Here is a 16,603-nt window from a genome sequence, read left to right on the forward strand (position 1 = left end):
TATGCACATTGAGGTAAATCAGACTGACACATTAGGCAGGTCGAAGGCCAGAGCCTTGCTGAGCATGCTGGCACTGGTGGCAGGTGTACCACTGTGGGTGGGAAACGGCCCTTCTGGAGCTATGCATTATCTGTGGTTTCCTCAAGGAAATAACCTTGACCAGATCAAAGATGATTCAGCTCAACATCATGAAGATCTTAATTTTCCTTGCTGTTTTCTGGCAAAGAACAAATCCTAGCCCTCACTCCACACTACTGCTATGCCTCGTAACAAATTAAGAATGATAAAGGTCGACAGAGAATTAGAAGCTTGTATGCAGTGCTGTAGAACCACACTCTAGACAGCTTACAGAAGACACCAATTGGTCATATTGGTCCAAAGCCTGCTGATGGACACTTAGCAAGAATAAATATTATTATACAGCCAACAAAGTTTACACAGTTACACAGCCAACCAAGATTTTATAATAGATCCCTGTGCACCATGAGGTCTACAGGCTGTTTTGCAGTAATTAAATACAACTTAGAGTTCCTAAGCTTCTAAGCATGATATTTGGAAACTTAGGAGTAAAGAAGCTTGTCCAGAGCTTGGAGATCACAGTGAAAACATGAGGTCAGAGTGAATTATGACTTCAGGAAGGCTATCTCTGTTGGATGTGTCAGACATACAGCAGCATGTATGTACAGACACGAACTACACCTGTCAGCGAGTGTTGCTTTATTCGCTGCTTTACGGGTATGTCCACCTGAAACCATGGGCTGACACTGGCATGCTAAAATATTATAAACTGTGTGTCTCATGCTTCTTGCAGTAGCATTTCTAGTCAGCTGAGTAACTCCTTTTGGTTACTTGGCAAGGCTGTTAGAGGGTGGCAGGTACAACTTTAGTTGTATGCAGGTAGCAGGTGTACTTCCTACCTTCCCATAAGACAGCCTGTAAGTCACACAAGTCACTGAAGCTCCCTGAATACGATACCAGATTTGTCGACAGATGGATAGATACCTGCACAGTGAGACAAACAGACTGACAGGTGAACAGACAGGCAGAACTCTGCTTCCAAGCTGTGCTCAAGTCCCTTCATCCTACTTTAGGGGTAAAGATGATCTAGGAAGCAGCCAAATTTCCTCAGGGTCTTTTGTTAAGTTTTCCAGGTAAAATAAGACTGTGACTACTACAAGGACTAACCTCTATCTAACCTTCACAGTAAGAGCATGCTAGAGCATGGGACAGGGATGTGAGAGTACTGGTTCTGTTCTCCAGTGATCCCCTTCCATCAGCCAAGTCATATTTCACAGCAGCCTCTGAAACTGCTCTGATTTATATCAGAAGATGCAACTTTTTCTGGCAGGATCATGAGGGCAAAGAAAATGCATTGTCTTTTCCTTTCCAAGCTCAGCCACACCTTTGGCAAAGCACAGCTCTAAACTGGGCACTTGTATTTTTCTTGGCTTCAATTCTGTAGGGTTTCCAAACACAGGCATAATAAGGGGTGACTGGTAATGCCGTCATGAGGCCGTGCAAACACTGCAAATCTTTTGTTAATCTCGTATCAGACTTAGCCTTCAGACTGGTCATTAGGAAACTCCTACATAAATAATGAATCTCTTCTCTTCATTTTCCCAAATAAAACTGTCTGAAATTAAATTTCCTCCTCAAGCCCAGCTGTTGTGGGGTTATGATGAAATCAAGCTATTCAGAAAACTATTCAAAAGAGAAAGAAGACTGTTCAGAAGATTTTCCACGACCTAAATAAAATCAGTCAACACTGAACTTGCAGCACTGGCAGATTACCTTCACCTCTACTTGTAGATGGAAGCCAACACTGCACATGAGAAGCAAGCCAGCTTTGATCATATAACTTGGGTTTAAAATATAAAGTTTTTTCCTTTCACATGATTGAAGACCTATTTATCTAGGATTAGGAGTTATTAAAGGCACTGAGATAGCAATACTGAATTTAAGGAGCCAAAAAATTTCTAGATTAAGGCTACGGTTTTCATTTTGAAATTACAGTAAAATTCCATGGAGACTTTTTGGAAATCAGTTTCCTAAGTGATATTATTCAATTCAACTTTTTTTCCCACTCAAAGTTAACTTAGTACATCTATTCCTATTAAGATCAGTATATTTAAGTCCACAGTGTCAGCCTTTATTGTAAAAATGGTGTTATATGCTAATGCTGAAACAATATCCTACAAAGGGATATCGCTTCTGTACTTTATCATCACATATTGCCTTTCATGTCCTTATACTCTGTTGTGAAAACACTTGAGAAAACCAATGGTAGAAATACTTGCCTTTTGAGGATAACTATAAGAAAGAGGAAAAATGTATTAAATTGGTGCTGAAGAACATGGAATAGATTTACAGTATATTCTGTTTACCTGAGCTGGTGTTGGTGTGCTATCATTAAGTCATCTAATAGGGAATGTGCCCGATCCATGAAGTGTTGCGGTAAGAGTGGGAGGAAGAGAAATATTTCCCTGTTACAGAGGTAACCATTCCCATTTCATCACTCACTGGCAAGCCACAGTGGGACTCTAAAAAGACTTTATTGGGCTGAAGGCATTTGAATCATTCATGCTACTGTGCAGCTGACGCCAGCACCAAGGCTATTTTCAGCTCAGGGAATACTGACAGCATGGTTGGCAAATGATGAATTATTTGTCAAGGGCACCATAGGCCAAATAAGTGTGTTCCCGTCTTGGGCTTTGAAGAAAACAGAGCGCTTTGTTTGTGTGCCCGGTTGTTTTTGTGAGGCACGGCACATTTCAGGCTGTGAAATCCTGCGCTCAGCTGGGAGGTGATCGGCCGCACGTCGCAGGGCACAGAGTGCGCTCTGCTGGGCACCGAACGCCAGTGCAAGAGCAGGGTAATCCTCCGGGAATCCTTAGAGAAAAGGCTACAGAGACAAACAACTCCAGCAGCTGCTTTGGTGTTAAAAATCCCGTATTATGAGGCTGCTAATCTATCACACTATTCAAAACCCTCTCACTTTTATTCAGTGCAAGTGTGGACTCCACTGCAGTGCATAATGAACACAAATCCACGGATTATCAAATCCAAAGACAGTATAACAAGAACACTGCACATAAGCTGCCTTTTCCCAATTTCTGCTGGTTTGGTTCAGATTTGGACCTGTCTGTCCCAGGAGCATCCTCACTGTGAAAGGGTTGCTGCTGGACCTGCATGCAGATGTGACAGACCACAGGGACTGCCATCCCAAACCATCTTTGAAGTTGGTTACAGAATACCTGGAGACAAACATTACAGAAAAATCAGAGTACTCTGCTGATACACCATACAGAAAGCCTTATAGCCAGGCTTCCAGAACAACTGACAGATCCCAATCATTCAAGTCAGAACACACTGACTGGAAAAACAGAATAATATTTCCATTTCAGGGAAGAAGATGAACGAAGGCAGAGAGGGAGGTTATGGAGCTCGTCCAAAACAACATGACAACATTTGAAGTCAGGATCAAATAAGGGAAACAAAAGGGCATATTGCTTGGGTTCTGGAAAATGTATATACAGAACACACAGGGTTCTTCAGAAAGACATACTGACCTCTACACTGTTTGAGTTAACAGGAAAAGCTGAAAAAATGCAATAAAATAAAAAAACTAAAGCTTACTTGGTGGAAGAGGCTCATCGATAGTTGGGTAGTGATGATGGTCAGGCCTCAGAGAAGGAAGCTGGCTGACTGGCTGAGAATTATGGAGTAAAGGACAATCACCTATGGACAAGATATTCAAGACATTGACAGTCATTCACTGTTTTTACAATGTGGTTCAAAAATGTGTTACTGTAAAACAAGTGATTATTTTAAAAATAGGTTAACCTGATGTACTAGCATCTCTGGGTATTCCTATTTTCAAGGCATTATTTTAATGAAGGCAAAATCATAAGGCAAAGAAGTATTAAAATAATGCAGTCAAGTCTCTTGAGTCAATGCTGAACTGTTATGGGCCAGATTCTGGACTCACAGACACACAAGTGTAAGCGATAGAAGAATCAGGCTTGATGTCTGAGAAATACTGTTCATGTACAACTAAGCTCAAGCTTCTGCAGCAACTGGCAGGAACATGCAAAATCCTGGTTCCAACTTTTTACTCATTCATCAGTGGAATAAAAGGCTAAAAGCTGCCTTGGATCTTTCTCTCTTTTTCAAAAAGATCAATGGTTGCATACGTAGACTGTAATGGCAGGATTTTACAGTCCCTGCAAAGCAGAAGATCATCCCCTTCCATGGGTATTTTTCAAAATTCAACGAGTCCATCTTGGGTTGAAGGAGAGAGAATGAGAGAAGGACCAGAAACAGGTAGGAGACAGGTGGTAGAAGAGAAGGATAAAAGATAGTGAGATATAGTCAGGATCTGAGATAAGGAAGGAAGACCTGAGATAGAGAAGAGGGAAAGAAGAAGAAGAAGAAGCAGAAGAAGAAGAAAAAGAAAAAATAGTCACACAGGATACAGTGCAAAGTAAGTTTTTAAACACTAGCATTGTATATATGTCCATATATAGAATTGCTTGGATTGGAATGGACCTTAAAGATTGTCTTGTTCCAATTACCCTGCCATATTTAAATATGAAATAAATGAAACCTAAGTAAATGTCCAAACTCACATTCTGTTGAGAGGAACAAGTAACTTAAGATCAAGTCAATGCTTACAGAATCCTTTAAGAAACTAAGACGCTCTAGTAGGGATGAAAAAGCATTCCATATCTTAGACTTAACATGCTAAAATTTCACAGGTTCCAGAATAAAGTTTCCTTATTGCCTTGTCTCTAAAATCTTAGAAACCAGGACTATTTATCTTACTAATGGACATATTTGCATACTGTGTGGTAACAGTTTTTGACTATAACTTCCAGCTTGGCTTGTTAATACAGATACCCTCCGAATTGCATAAACATAACATTTACTTGAATCAGAAAGATGCAGCTTATGGAAAAAGATATATTAAGCTGAATGGTTCTGGTGATTCTGGAATATTAAGCCAAATTCACTATGTACCAGCTGGTTTAGCTCTCTTTAATGTTATAATCTTAACAGACAGAGAATGAGCATTTTGTAAAGATCCCTAAACATATACCAATCAAATGTAAAAACAAATTTACCAAAAATAATTAAATACTTTTTTCCTTAAAAAAACCTACAGCCAATGCAGAATGCAGAAGCTAATTTTGTATAAAACTGTGAAAAATCTCACACCTCTCAGAAATGAGAAAAATCACTTAGATAAAAATACTCCCCCTTCTAGGTGCTCTGATGGTACCGTATGGCCTGTTAAATGCCTTCATTAAACCACTTGTGTATAGGCGTATCTCACAGATGTATCTGCTGCATGTTTTGAACAGACAGCAGAGTTACATAAGTTTTTGACTCAGTGCTAAAAGTCCATCTCTCACAGCCTTAAAAATTGTGCTGTTACTACAGGTGTAGCACCGACTACCAGATCACCCACCTATGTTTCTTTACTTACCTCACCACAATTGACTCTCCCCTAGTCAAGATAGTTACTCCAAGCCAGCGGAAGCATGGTAGTGTCAGTCACCTGGAGTGGGTGGAGGTGACCACATCTACTGGATTTGTAACAGCTGTCAAGTCATGGAGCAACATGCACACTGACTGAGACACCTCCAGTGACACCGAGAGAGTGCTAAGAGCTGGGCCGCCCTTCAGACACATGCTCAGCTAAACAAGGCAAAGCCACCATGGACACTGCAGTGCTCTTTAAGGAGGCTCAAGTCTTGGTGCTGTACTGTACTGAATCCATATGCAGATGACACCCTCTCCCACCACATCCCCTATCAAAAGCTCACACAGTTCAAAACAACCACCAAACCTGCACATATGATCTCACACATACACAAGCTCGTGCCCTCTTAGCTATACTTGCATGTAAATGCTGTTCACAAGCAAAGGCTCTCGCCTGCAAGGAAGGAAGCGGGGTGTCTATGCCTGTGTACTTCTGAAAATTTATGATTTCTACTAGATTCTGCTCTACAGACTCAATAATTACCTAGTCCAAGCTGTCTACAAAGTATTTACACAGGCTGGTGTAAATTTTTTCTGCAGGGGTAGGGTCTGTGGTAAAGGAAGTTGTGAGTAAATAAATTGGGAATGGAGAAGGAAAACATAGATGAATGCTTTGATTGGAGTTCCTCAGTGATACCCAAACAGGTTATCCTTTTGCTGCCATTTTAATTTGGTGTCACTTACAGAGGGAGACAGATGACTCAGAATTAGGGAGTGCAAAGACTACCTCTTGACCTTGCTGCATACTCCTGAGCTGCAGCTGAGTCCTTTACTTCTTCAGCTGGAGAAAAATTAGACACTAGCTGAAAAAGAGAGGAGTGATCAACTCCCCCTCTTCATGTAACTGCAGAGAGCATGAAAGGAGTTACCAAAGGGGTGACTTAATGTAACTGTCAAGGAATTGGAAAAAATAGTACCTAAATTACAAAGGTAAAAAAAAAAAAAAAGTATATTCTATCTCTAGGGAAGGATAGGGATATGAGAATTTTATTTAATATAGTGAAATTTCCAAAGTATCTGAGAAAAATTATAAATCTCTGTTGAGTTTCCATATGATCTGTGATATCTGAGGTACATTTGTTTGACACTTGGAGAATTGGAACAAATGGGGCTCGAAAACTGTGTTTGTAAGAGCTTATGACTATGTATGGCTAACAAACATTTACAGAAACTGGCCCAAACCTTTATGTGGTGCAAATCAGCATATCTGCCCTTTGACAAGCACAAGCTGGTCCTCTCACTGACTATCAGAGACATGGCAGCACATCAGACGTGATATGGAAAAATCTCAGGAAAAAAGGAATGAGTTGGTGGATGTGATAATGCTGATCTGCCACGTAACTAAAGTAACTGATGTTGATTTTATAATGGTGCATGTATATCTACAGTAATTCACAAATATGGATCCCTACCTGATTTAGTTGGTTTTGTTGGGATTTTTAAGGACAGGCTCAATTATCCAACCCTCCCTTATATCTGGCCCAGCTCACAGCCCCTGAGTTTGTAAGAAATAAACCGTGAGCTGAAACCTCAATTATCTGATGCCTTCTGTGACATCTAGATAATCAGGGTCACCCAGAGCATCAGTACTCAGGATCTAACCTTCTCTTCTGCTGCTTGGACCTGCTACTGGGGTGTCTAGACCCTCTGTGGCTCTCTGTGGGTTCCCACCATGAGCTACTAGTTCATCTGGCCACTGGGAGGAGCCATCCACTTGCTCCCTGTCCAGCTCAGGGCTCTGCACTGAATCTGGCACTGACTCAAAAGCACTGTTCTCCTCCTCATCATCATCCTGAGAGGAAAAGACCGTGCTCTCGGAAATCTTTGCGCTGTCGACGGAGGAGAAGCGCGTGTGGCTGGAGAAGCGATTGTTACTGTCGTAGCAGGAGGTGCTGTAGCACGAAGTGCTGTAGCAGGAGGTGCTGTAGCAGGAGGTGCTGTAGCAGGAGGGGCTGTAGCAGGAGGTGTCACACGCCTCACATTCGTTGTCACCATTGGGCCTGGAGCTCGACTCGCTCTCACTTCCTGTCCTGGGGGGCTCCCCATCCAACAGCCCATCATTCAAGTCAGAGAGTTGCTCATCCAAGGTCCCAGGAGGCACCGTGCTCTGGCTGAAGTTCTCTTCAGCCTCGTTTTCCAGAGGAGGCTCTGCTGCCATGGTCTCACTCTCACTGACCACCTCCTTATCCATCACCTCCTTGACAGTAGACTCCTCATCGTTCTCCCTGCCATTACCACCATCTTGCTCTTCTTCCCCATCGCTGCTCATCTGTGCCGAGGGCAGGCTGTGGAGCAGGTTGTGTATCCGTATGTAGTGTGTGCGAGGGGTCTCTGGCTCACCGCAAGCTGAAGCTATGACTGTCTCAAGTTCAGACACAGGCAGGGAGCATGGCCTGTTTTTCCTCTTTGCTGTGGTCCTCAGTTGTAGCTTGTTGTCTTCCTCCTCCTGGGCTGAAGCCCCTTCTTCTTCTTCATCCTGACTCTTCTCTAGGTCTTTGCCAGCATGCACATCTGCACTCACCTCATCAATATCTACTGATTCTATGCTGGTCAAGACTCCACCATCTCCCTGAATACCAGAATTGACTTTGTTATTTTCCCTAACTTCAGGCTCAGGAGGAGACATGCAAGCCGTCAGATCCGACTGCTCCATGAGGTCCGTAGCACTCAAAGAAGGCAGCGCTTCTCCTGGGATGGATTCCAAGGGCTCAGGAACTGGCACCGCATCAACCTGCCCATCTCCTGCTAGCTCTTCATTTAAGCTGTTCTGGTTGACTTCCCCAGGTGGTTTGACAGCCCCTGGGCTATCGACACTGTTCACACTGTATCCATTTAGCTGTTCTGGAGCTGCACTTTCTGAGGTCACTGTGTTGATGCATGGAGGCTCACCGAGGCTTTCCTCTGTGGGGTTGTTCACAGGGCTTTCCGGGAGGTCAGCTGGCTCAGGATCTGCACTAATGGAGACCTCTTCATCATCTGTATGAGACAGGAAAAGGAATTACTTACTCTTTTAACAAGAAATGTTGACTGAACCAGAGCGTTGGCTGTGGGGGCACAAGCATCCACAGCAATCTGAGAAAATTAAAAGCATAAATTACAGTCTGAAATGAGTAGGCAACCAAACAACTATAAAGAAGTGCTGAGGTTTTTTTGCTAGGCAGTCTTTGTAGATTGGATTTAATCATGGGTTTACTCATGGTGGTAATCTGTATGCAGCACCCTGCCTCCTTGCAGCATTACCTGAAAGTAACACCTTCTTGAAACTTCTTGAGCCAGAACAGCATCAGAGGAATATTATGGGAATCAGAGAAGTCTTCTCTGAGATTTTAATAACGGTCTTCTTGTCACACTGAAGCTGGCAAGACTCCACAACAGAGAATGCAAAAAACTGTGTTTGTCATCCCTGAAAGGCAAAAACTTCTCCCAAAGACCCCTTGACATGATCCTCATCTGTACCACCTCCTCTCAGATGTCAAACAACCTGGGCTCTTTCATGCCATTCAAATAGTCAAAAGACAGAAATCAGGGTTTTCCAGCAAGGGAAAAGCAATGATTTCCAGCAACTAATGCAGCTGCTGTTGGCTTGACAAACTGTAGCAGAGAGGGCAGAGAGCCTGAGAAGCAAAGAGTCCCTGAGAAATACTGTTGAGACTGTGACACGAAAACCAAGGTTCAACCTTAGACAATCATGACAGTCACTTCCAAATTACTACGAGAAGTGACTAAGAGAACACGAACCAAAACCAAACCAAGAGGGAGGCAAGAAGTGGAACATAGAATTATTTTTTGTTTTACTTTTTTCATTAAAAATAATTAAATTGAGAAATTTTCTAATCATCTTTGGTATTACATTCTCCATTTTTACTTTTGAAGTGCTCAAATGCAGATGACTACAAATAGCACCCCATATAACACTTTCACTAGGGCAGGTAATAGAGAAGCAGATGAGACTTCAGTTTTCCACTCTATTTTCTCCCAGTGGAGTATTTGGAACGGTCAATAACGGGGTACATGAGACACCAGTAGCTCTGTCCTAAGGGGAAAGAGGGAAGAAATTGTGACTCATGATGCATCCTGTGATGCAGGACTTTGTGCCCTTCCCTTTGCTCATGACTGTACCTAAAGTCCCAGAACAGCCAGGAACTAATGCAGATTTCTAAAGAGAAAGAATGTAAACAAACAAAGAAAAATTCTAGAAATCTAGATAAATGATGGGTTAAGACCGAGAATTACCTGGATGGATGGAAGAAGTTATCTCAAATCGGAACTGCAGCTGGCCACTGACATGATCTGTAGGAAGTCTGCGACCCAGAGTGTAGCTTACAACCCTGTCCCTGAAAGAAAACAAATATTGTCACAATAGACTATAACATACCCTATGTCTACTGTGCATAGATACATCTGCTGTGTCCTACAAAAATCCATAATAAAATACATAAAGGCTATTCATCCCAGCCATGAGGGCATGTTGACTTGCATACAAGAGAACAAATGGCAGAGGAGAGGACAATGTCTTCAATTACAATGGAACAGCTGAGTAAGTGAGTAAGACAGGCTTCTGGGACACACAAGCACATATGTATAAATATAGAGAGAATGGTGGGAATGAAACTTCTGCAGTATGGGTATGAAAATAGCGACATGGGAAGCAAACAACTCCCACTTCAGCTATTGTAACGAGAAGTTGCTTCCCTACAGATCTGACCATCTACCTTTTCATAGAACCTCACATTTCTGTATTTTCATCCCTTCACCATGTCTGTAAAATTCAGCTTTCCTGTTCTTGTTTACAAAACCCTGTGCAGGCCAGTCCCCGCATACCACCTTCTCTGTCTAAACTGGCTGAGTGACTGCTCTTCATCTCTTTCCACCCCTCTTACCTCTATGAAGCTGAAATATCAGGAGAACACCTTCCTGACAAGGTTGATCAATGACTCCATTCTGTTCTTGTGCAGGTCCCTCCCTTTGCCACACTTCATCCACCCCTCAGAACAGAATGAAACTATAGAAGAGATTAACTTCCCAGCTGCCCACAATGAGGCTGAATCAATCTTTGCAAAGCATATCTTGAGTGTAACGGGTTCACTAAATAGTAATACTTATACATCTTTTGAAAGAAACATAGTTCACCTCCAGTTGAGCCAAATATACTTGCTAGCAAAGTTTCACATGCATCAGAAACTCATATAAATGAAACGACCTTGAGATTTGCGTACAACCTCTTTGAACTTGTGTGCATACTTCTTACTGAGCTTGCCTGAGATTTAAATGCCACGATGGTATTAAAACTGAGCCAGATCTAGTGCAGGTTGGAGGCACTGCTCTTGGCAAAGTATATCCTTAGATAGACAGTGTTTACAACAAGGAAGTAAAATAGGAAGTTATAATCAGAAGATGATGAGAAATCTCATACAGAGGAAAGCCAGTGATACCAGTTACAGAGTACTACCTTCCCCAAGCTGTTCTTATCCATCTGGTTCCTAAAGAGCTACTCTATCTTCTCTACTTGAGAAACAGGGAAGTAGCTTAGTCCCTTCTGGTAGATTCAGCTGTCAATATCACAGCCAGTTTCTGAACCAGCTGTTCAAAAACACTTCCAACAAGCTCATCTTCCTGCTGCTCTGCTGATTTGAGATCCAATTATCAGAAATGCCTTCTTGGAAACTGCATTGCATATGCTTTCCTCAGAAGATGATTCTTTTTTCCCTTGCTCTTCAAGGTCTGAACATTACAGGCTTAGAGACAGCTTTTTGACTTTTTCTGATTACTATCCATCTTCCTTAAATTGGTTTGTGTTATTTTGGCAGCATACACTTTCCCAGGACTTTCATGCAATGGGGAAGCAGGGCAGTGCTTGTGAGCTCAAGGTTGTTCCTTGGCAGCAGGGTAGGGTCAGAAAGCATTAGTTACAACATGCCACGTATATATTTTTATAATATTTCCCCTTTCCAGAAATTTAAAAGAGATGAAACAGATCTGGCATGTTTTTAGCCCATAGGTAATTCCCTGAAACATGAAAAGAGCCTGCTGATAACATTAAAAGAATATTCAAATTGAAAATATTGCACTCTCCAAATTCGCAGCCATGATACACAAAAAACATTTTCTTTCCTAAATGCCAGCTCTCACTTTTCAAAACACCATGCAAACAGTTATGGAGCAAATTCCGTCTGGCCCATAGTCCTATAAAGTCTAATTAAAACCAACACCATTTATGAGACAAGTGTCAGTTTAATAACTTCCCCTCAACATCATTATATCACAATAATGATATATCACCAGGGACTTCAGAACAGCAACACACCCTTTGAACAATGTAAGCAGCAACATTTACCCTATGGCATGTCTTTCCAAGAGGCGCTGAACTGGCATGGAGAGCTTTCCCAGGAAACGCTTGATGATCGGTCGGCTCTTTGCAAATTTGTCTTTAACTTCTATTTCCAGGACATCAGTGGGCAGGGAGACAAAGCTGAATTGCTGAAATAAAAGAAGGGCACAGAACAATAAGCTGGTGGCTGGGTCACAGCAACACAGAGTACTACAGCTGAGAGGAACACCTCAGCACAGAGATGTGAGGACCTAGTGAGGTGAATGATACGTGATCACTCTTTTTAGATAGATTGTTTTGAAATATCTCCTTTTCTATTCATCTATGCCCCAGCTTAAAAAGGAAGAACTCTGAAAACTCTATTTATCTGGATCAGTCTCCTGTCCCAGTTCAAGCCACAGTCTCACAAAGAGCTCAACCAGAAGGAAAGCCACGGCACAGGCTACTTTCACAAACAATAATGAGAAAAACAGGAACAGCACCATCTAAAACTGCTCCTGTCACCAAGTACATTGAAATGTGTTTAATGCTGTCTCAGCTGGTCTGGTCATAAGAACATCTATTTGTCAGTAATGTTTCAGTAAGCTTTTAGAGACTGTGTGCATGCAAATCTGGGATAGGAACAAGGAGAGTGATACTTTAGGTTACAGGAACAAGCATGAGAGCATTAGGGCACCTGGAGAGGTCTAGAGGTCCCAAAGGTCAATTTAAAAATAGTAGTGAGGAGAAAATATACTCGGTAACTTGACATTACTTTCTCCTAGACTGGCTAAATTCAGTACAGGTGTGGAGCTGTAATAATTTTTCCAAACATCTGTTACTACTAGAATATAATCAATCAAAAAATCACATTTGTGCTGTGGTGCACAATAGCAGGAAAACTGTCAAACCACTGTTCACCTGAGAGGTCAGTATTGATCTGGAAGACAGCTTCTGTGTTAAGTGAATATTGAGATGGATGAAAAGATTTTTCTAGCTTTCCCCCTGCCAAACCCAATCTCCACAAGAGAATCATTCTCTGGGTTACCAAGAGCTGGAGTTATAGCCCTAAATCACTCGCTCTATTGAATCATGGTCTAATTCAGAGATGCTTAGTTTAAATGGCTTCAAGTGAAACCAACATGAGTGGGATATTCTGTTAATCACACCCTGCAAAAATGTAATTAATCAGAGAAGAACAATTCAAATGAGCTAAAGTGTTATTTTATTCTTGTTTTCTTCTACATCTTTGCAACAGGCCACCAATTAAGATAAATGCACCAAACAGGAGAACCTGAATTCCCCATGTATAACACAAAGTTGCCTTAAAAAATAAGTTGTCTTACTATTACTGTTTCACCTGCTAAAAACCTTGAGTAACTACCAGTTCATGACACTTGAAAGCAGAAGAGGGGAATTAACTTTAAAATGAATTATTGTGGCATAGAACAATTTGCCATTTAATGAATTCTCCTTTTTTGTGCTCTTGACTCCTATATTGTAAGTATAGTCGCTGTGGGGTGGAGCACGCCACACACAGGTAGAGAGAGAACTGTCCACAAGTGAAAAGCAAAATGTAGGTTTAATGATCTGAATCTCCTGAGGTCAATAACATATTGTCTTGTGGTGCAACTCTGAAGAAAATCAGAATCTGCATTTCTAATGTCATATCCAAAGCTTTAGACTCTCCAGCTGTTCAGAGTTACACCAAACTTGACAATGGCTTCATGGAGGTGGTTTGTGACTCCGTCTCAGCCTTTCTTTTACTCAAATAAAAAAAAAATCTCAAAGGAAGTAATGGATTTCAACACAGGCGGCAACTCATCTACCAGAATAGCTACAGTTTCAAGTCCAAAGACCAAGAAGAAAACTTTGTCTAATGACTGATTACGTGTTCATTTGTATAATAGCAGACAAAAGGACAGCTGTAAAAACAATTCACAGCAATTTATTTAAGTGATTATAAGAACTTGAAGTTTTCACTTGATCCACAACCAAAATTAAAGTAAAATGCATTAGATAAAATGTAGGGAACAAAACTCTTGCAAGTAATGGGCAGACCACAAATTTATATATGATGTACAGCAGTCATATATGGATGAGCAGGTAACAAACAAGAAGTTAAATCTCTATTCACTGATTAGCCCAAGCCAGTAACTACCAGTGCATTGCCCTGTTTATTTTTACTGCCAACTTGCTGTAAAATCTCAAATTCTTTTAATTTGAGATGACACATGACACAGCACACTCCACGAAGGAGGCAGCAGACTGCCTCAGCAGAGGGCCTGGCCCTAGAAATAGCTTCTGACCCCCACCTTGTCAATGTGGTATCTGATCCTTACCAGCTAGGGATGCAAGAGCTCTCCTTTATAGGAAAGATGAGGAGGTCCTCCACTGAAAGGACGAGGGACTGAACCAGCTGCCCTTGCGTTTGGAAGAATCCCAGATTGAAAACCCCAGATTGAGTGAGAGGTTTTAGAAAAGAGTACAGACACTCCGGAGGGGAAAACCTTTTTAACTTCCTCTAGAAAAGTATTAGGACTATTAGAAGAAATGGCTGTCTGTCAGGTGTCTGGAAGTCTGAACACAAGCAATGATTGACAATCCCTGGTATATTGGGGAAAAATAGCACTTGTGAGCTGCAGAAAAGAGGCCTTGGGAAGGCTGATGTTTCCTAACCTCTGGAATGCCTTGGCCATGTCTGCATTAGGAAGATTTATGGTACAATGTGAGTGGGTCCGGAGAGCAAAACAGCTGGTGCTCTGCACCTAACACATTCAGACATGTTGCAAGGGTTTTACCATGAAGTGACTCCAGGCTGGTGCCTTGGATTGAGTTTACTCCCATTTATTTTCTGAAAAGTGCTTGGTGCACTCCTGGAGCACATCTGTTCACTTCCCTTCTGCTGAGAGTAATTGAGTTCATGCACTTCTGGAAGTGCACTGACAAGCAGTGTCTTTAGTGGGGAGAGCAGGAGATTTCCTTTGAAATGGATCTCTTGAATAGAACACAAATACTATTACAGACAGACCCAGAGAATTGTTACGAACCACGATCAATAGAACAAGTTAGTATGTGTATTATTTTCCCAATGTCTTCTTCAATTATTTCCTTTTTAGGGTGCAATTGCATCTCTCTGGAATTATGATGTCTGGGAAGAAACAGACTTGCTCTAGGTGCAAAGTCATTACATTTCTCTACTTTCCCCACTTCTTCAGCCATTTGTCAATGCCTGCCCCACTTGCTACAGTGGCAAGAGATGCAATGATGCTTTGTTCCTAAACATTTAATGCAAAGAGGGAGTAGAGGACAGTAGAGAGAGATCATTTTAATTCCTCACTAACAGAAGAGCTACAGCATTATAGCGCAACTTATTACACACCGAGAGAGAGAATCTGTACCAGGCTCATCCTTAAAATGCTCCTGCCAATGGAAAAGCTTTAGCTGATATTTTCTCAGGCATCAAAAATCAATAGGGTATAATTAATTATTTCCACAGAAATACAGAAATGGAGAGAGAGTAAAGAGCAAAAGTGGCATGATAAAGAAAATCACAGCAACATATTGACATGTTAACTCTTCTTGGGTTAAGCAGTGTATCATCAATTTTGGCTCCGATCATTAATAAGTCATTAGGATTCTCCTTTCATTTACACAGATTTTACACAGCTGCCTCCAGCAGATTCACTCTTACAGTGAGTGAATCAGAATCAGACATCAGAATCAAAGCTACCTAGAATCAGCTGAGACTTTCATACTCTCACACCATCTCAATGATTAAATGTATATCTGATTTTACATTACTGCTGGCATCTTCAAGCACGATCTGTAAACACTGTAGTAAACACCATTGAAAGAGCTTCAGACAGTAACCTAGTTTTCAGTGCCTATTTGCTTCCAGGCTCAGCAATGGTGTTACAGACACAGATGATTAACTTAATTAATGTGAACAGATCTTGAGGGGACCTTAATACATGACATATAAGGTAAAGAACAAAGGCCCATGCTAATGCTGACCTGGCAGAATACATCTATATCAATTTATAAGAGAATAGAACCACTTCCAGACCTTGGAATAGTTTTCATAGAAAGACAGCTACTGGTGAGGATTCATTTCCATGTTTTATTTTTACCAAATTTGTTTGCATCCCTGAATACACACGGATCCCAGTGACTCAATAGCACTATCAAGGAAATTGCTGAAATGAACAGACCATGTCCATTAGCACCAATCAGACAAGTTATGGGCAAGTCAAATTCTTTTAAAACAGCATAATAATTGGTAGACAGTATAATAAAGTCAGTATAATAAAGATAGATAAATTAATACACTGGTGACAGGAAGAATTGGACTCTTGATTTGGAGTTGAATAAGCAATAGAATTAAAAATAAAATTTATTTCTGATATCCTTCATGTACAGGGATGATACAAGCAGAAGTAAATCTTAAAAGGCTGTGAATAACATTTCATGGATGAAGATAAATTTATTCTTTCAGCTGAATATTTCATTAGTGGGTTTTGTTTCAAATACTCCAATGAAACAATTACAGTCTTACTGCACATGCCACTTTCTGTCTGTATTACTCTGTTCTTCATTCAAAAACCTCCTCTACATGTCATTATTTTCCCATATAAAACTACTTTGCACCAACAGCTGGATAAGCTCATCAAGAATTCCAGTTTCTTAAGCTTTCTACAGTAATCCTTAGTGACAAGACAAAATACTGCAGAGTCAGTATTGCCAAGGGCA

General features: G+C 41.2%; 1 protein-coding gene across 8 annotated transcripts in view; it reads right to left on the bottom strand.

Annotated features, from left to right (window-relative positions):
- The window catches only part of HECW1 (HECT, C2 and WW domain containing E3 ubiquitin protein ligase 1), a 251,754-nt gene that overhangs the window by 64,236 nt on the left and 170,915 nt on the right, over nt 1-16,603 (bottom strand). For 5 of the 8 annotated variants that reach the window (XM_036406656.2, XM_036406655.2, XM_036406658.2 and 2 more), the window contains 4 exons: nt 11,879-12,021; nt 9,778-9,878; nt 7,147-8,520; nt 3,637-3,738 (listed from right to left, as the gene is read on the bottom strand). In XM_036406656.2, the coding sequence (XP_036262549.1) occupies nt 3,637-3,738; nt 7,147-8,520; nt 9,778-9,878; nt 11,879-12,021 (1,720 nt within the window). The remainder of the gene's footprint in view (nt 1-3,636; nt 3,739-7,146; nt 8,521-9,777; nt 9,879-11,878; nt 12,022-16,603) is intronic. The other 3 variants (XM_036406661.2, XM_036406662.2, XM_036406663.2) reach the window with 2 other exon arrangements.

Source organism: Molothrus ater, chromosome 1, assembly GCF_012460135.2.
Source record: "Molothrus ater isolate BHLD 08-10-18 breed brown headed cowbird chromosome 1, BPBGC_Mater_1.1, whole genome shotgun sequence".
Lineage (NCBI taxonomy): Eukaryota > Metazoa > Chordata > Aves > Passeriformes > Icteridae > Molothrus > Molothrus ater.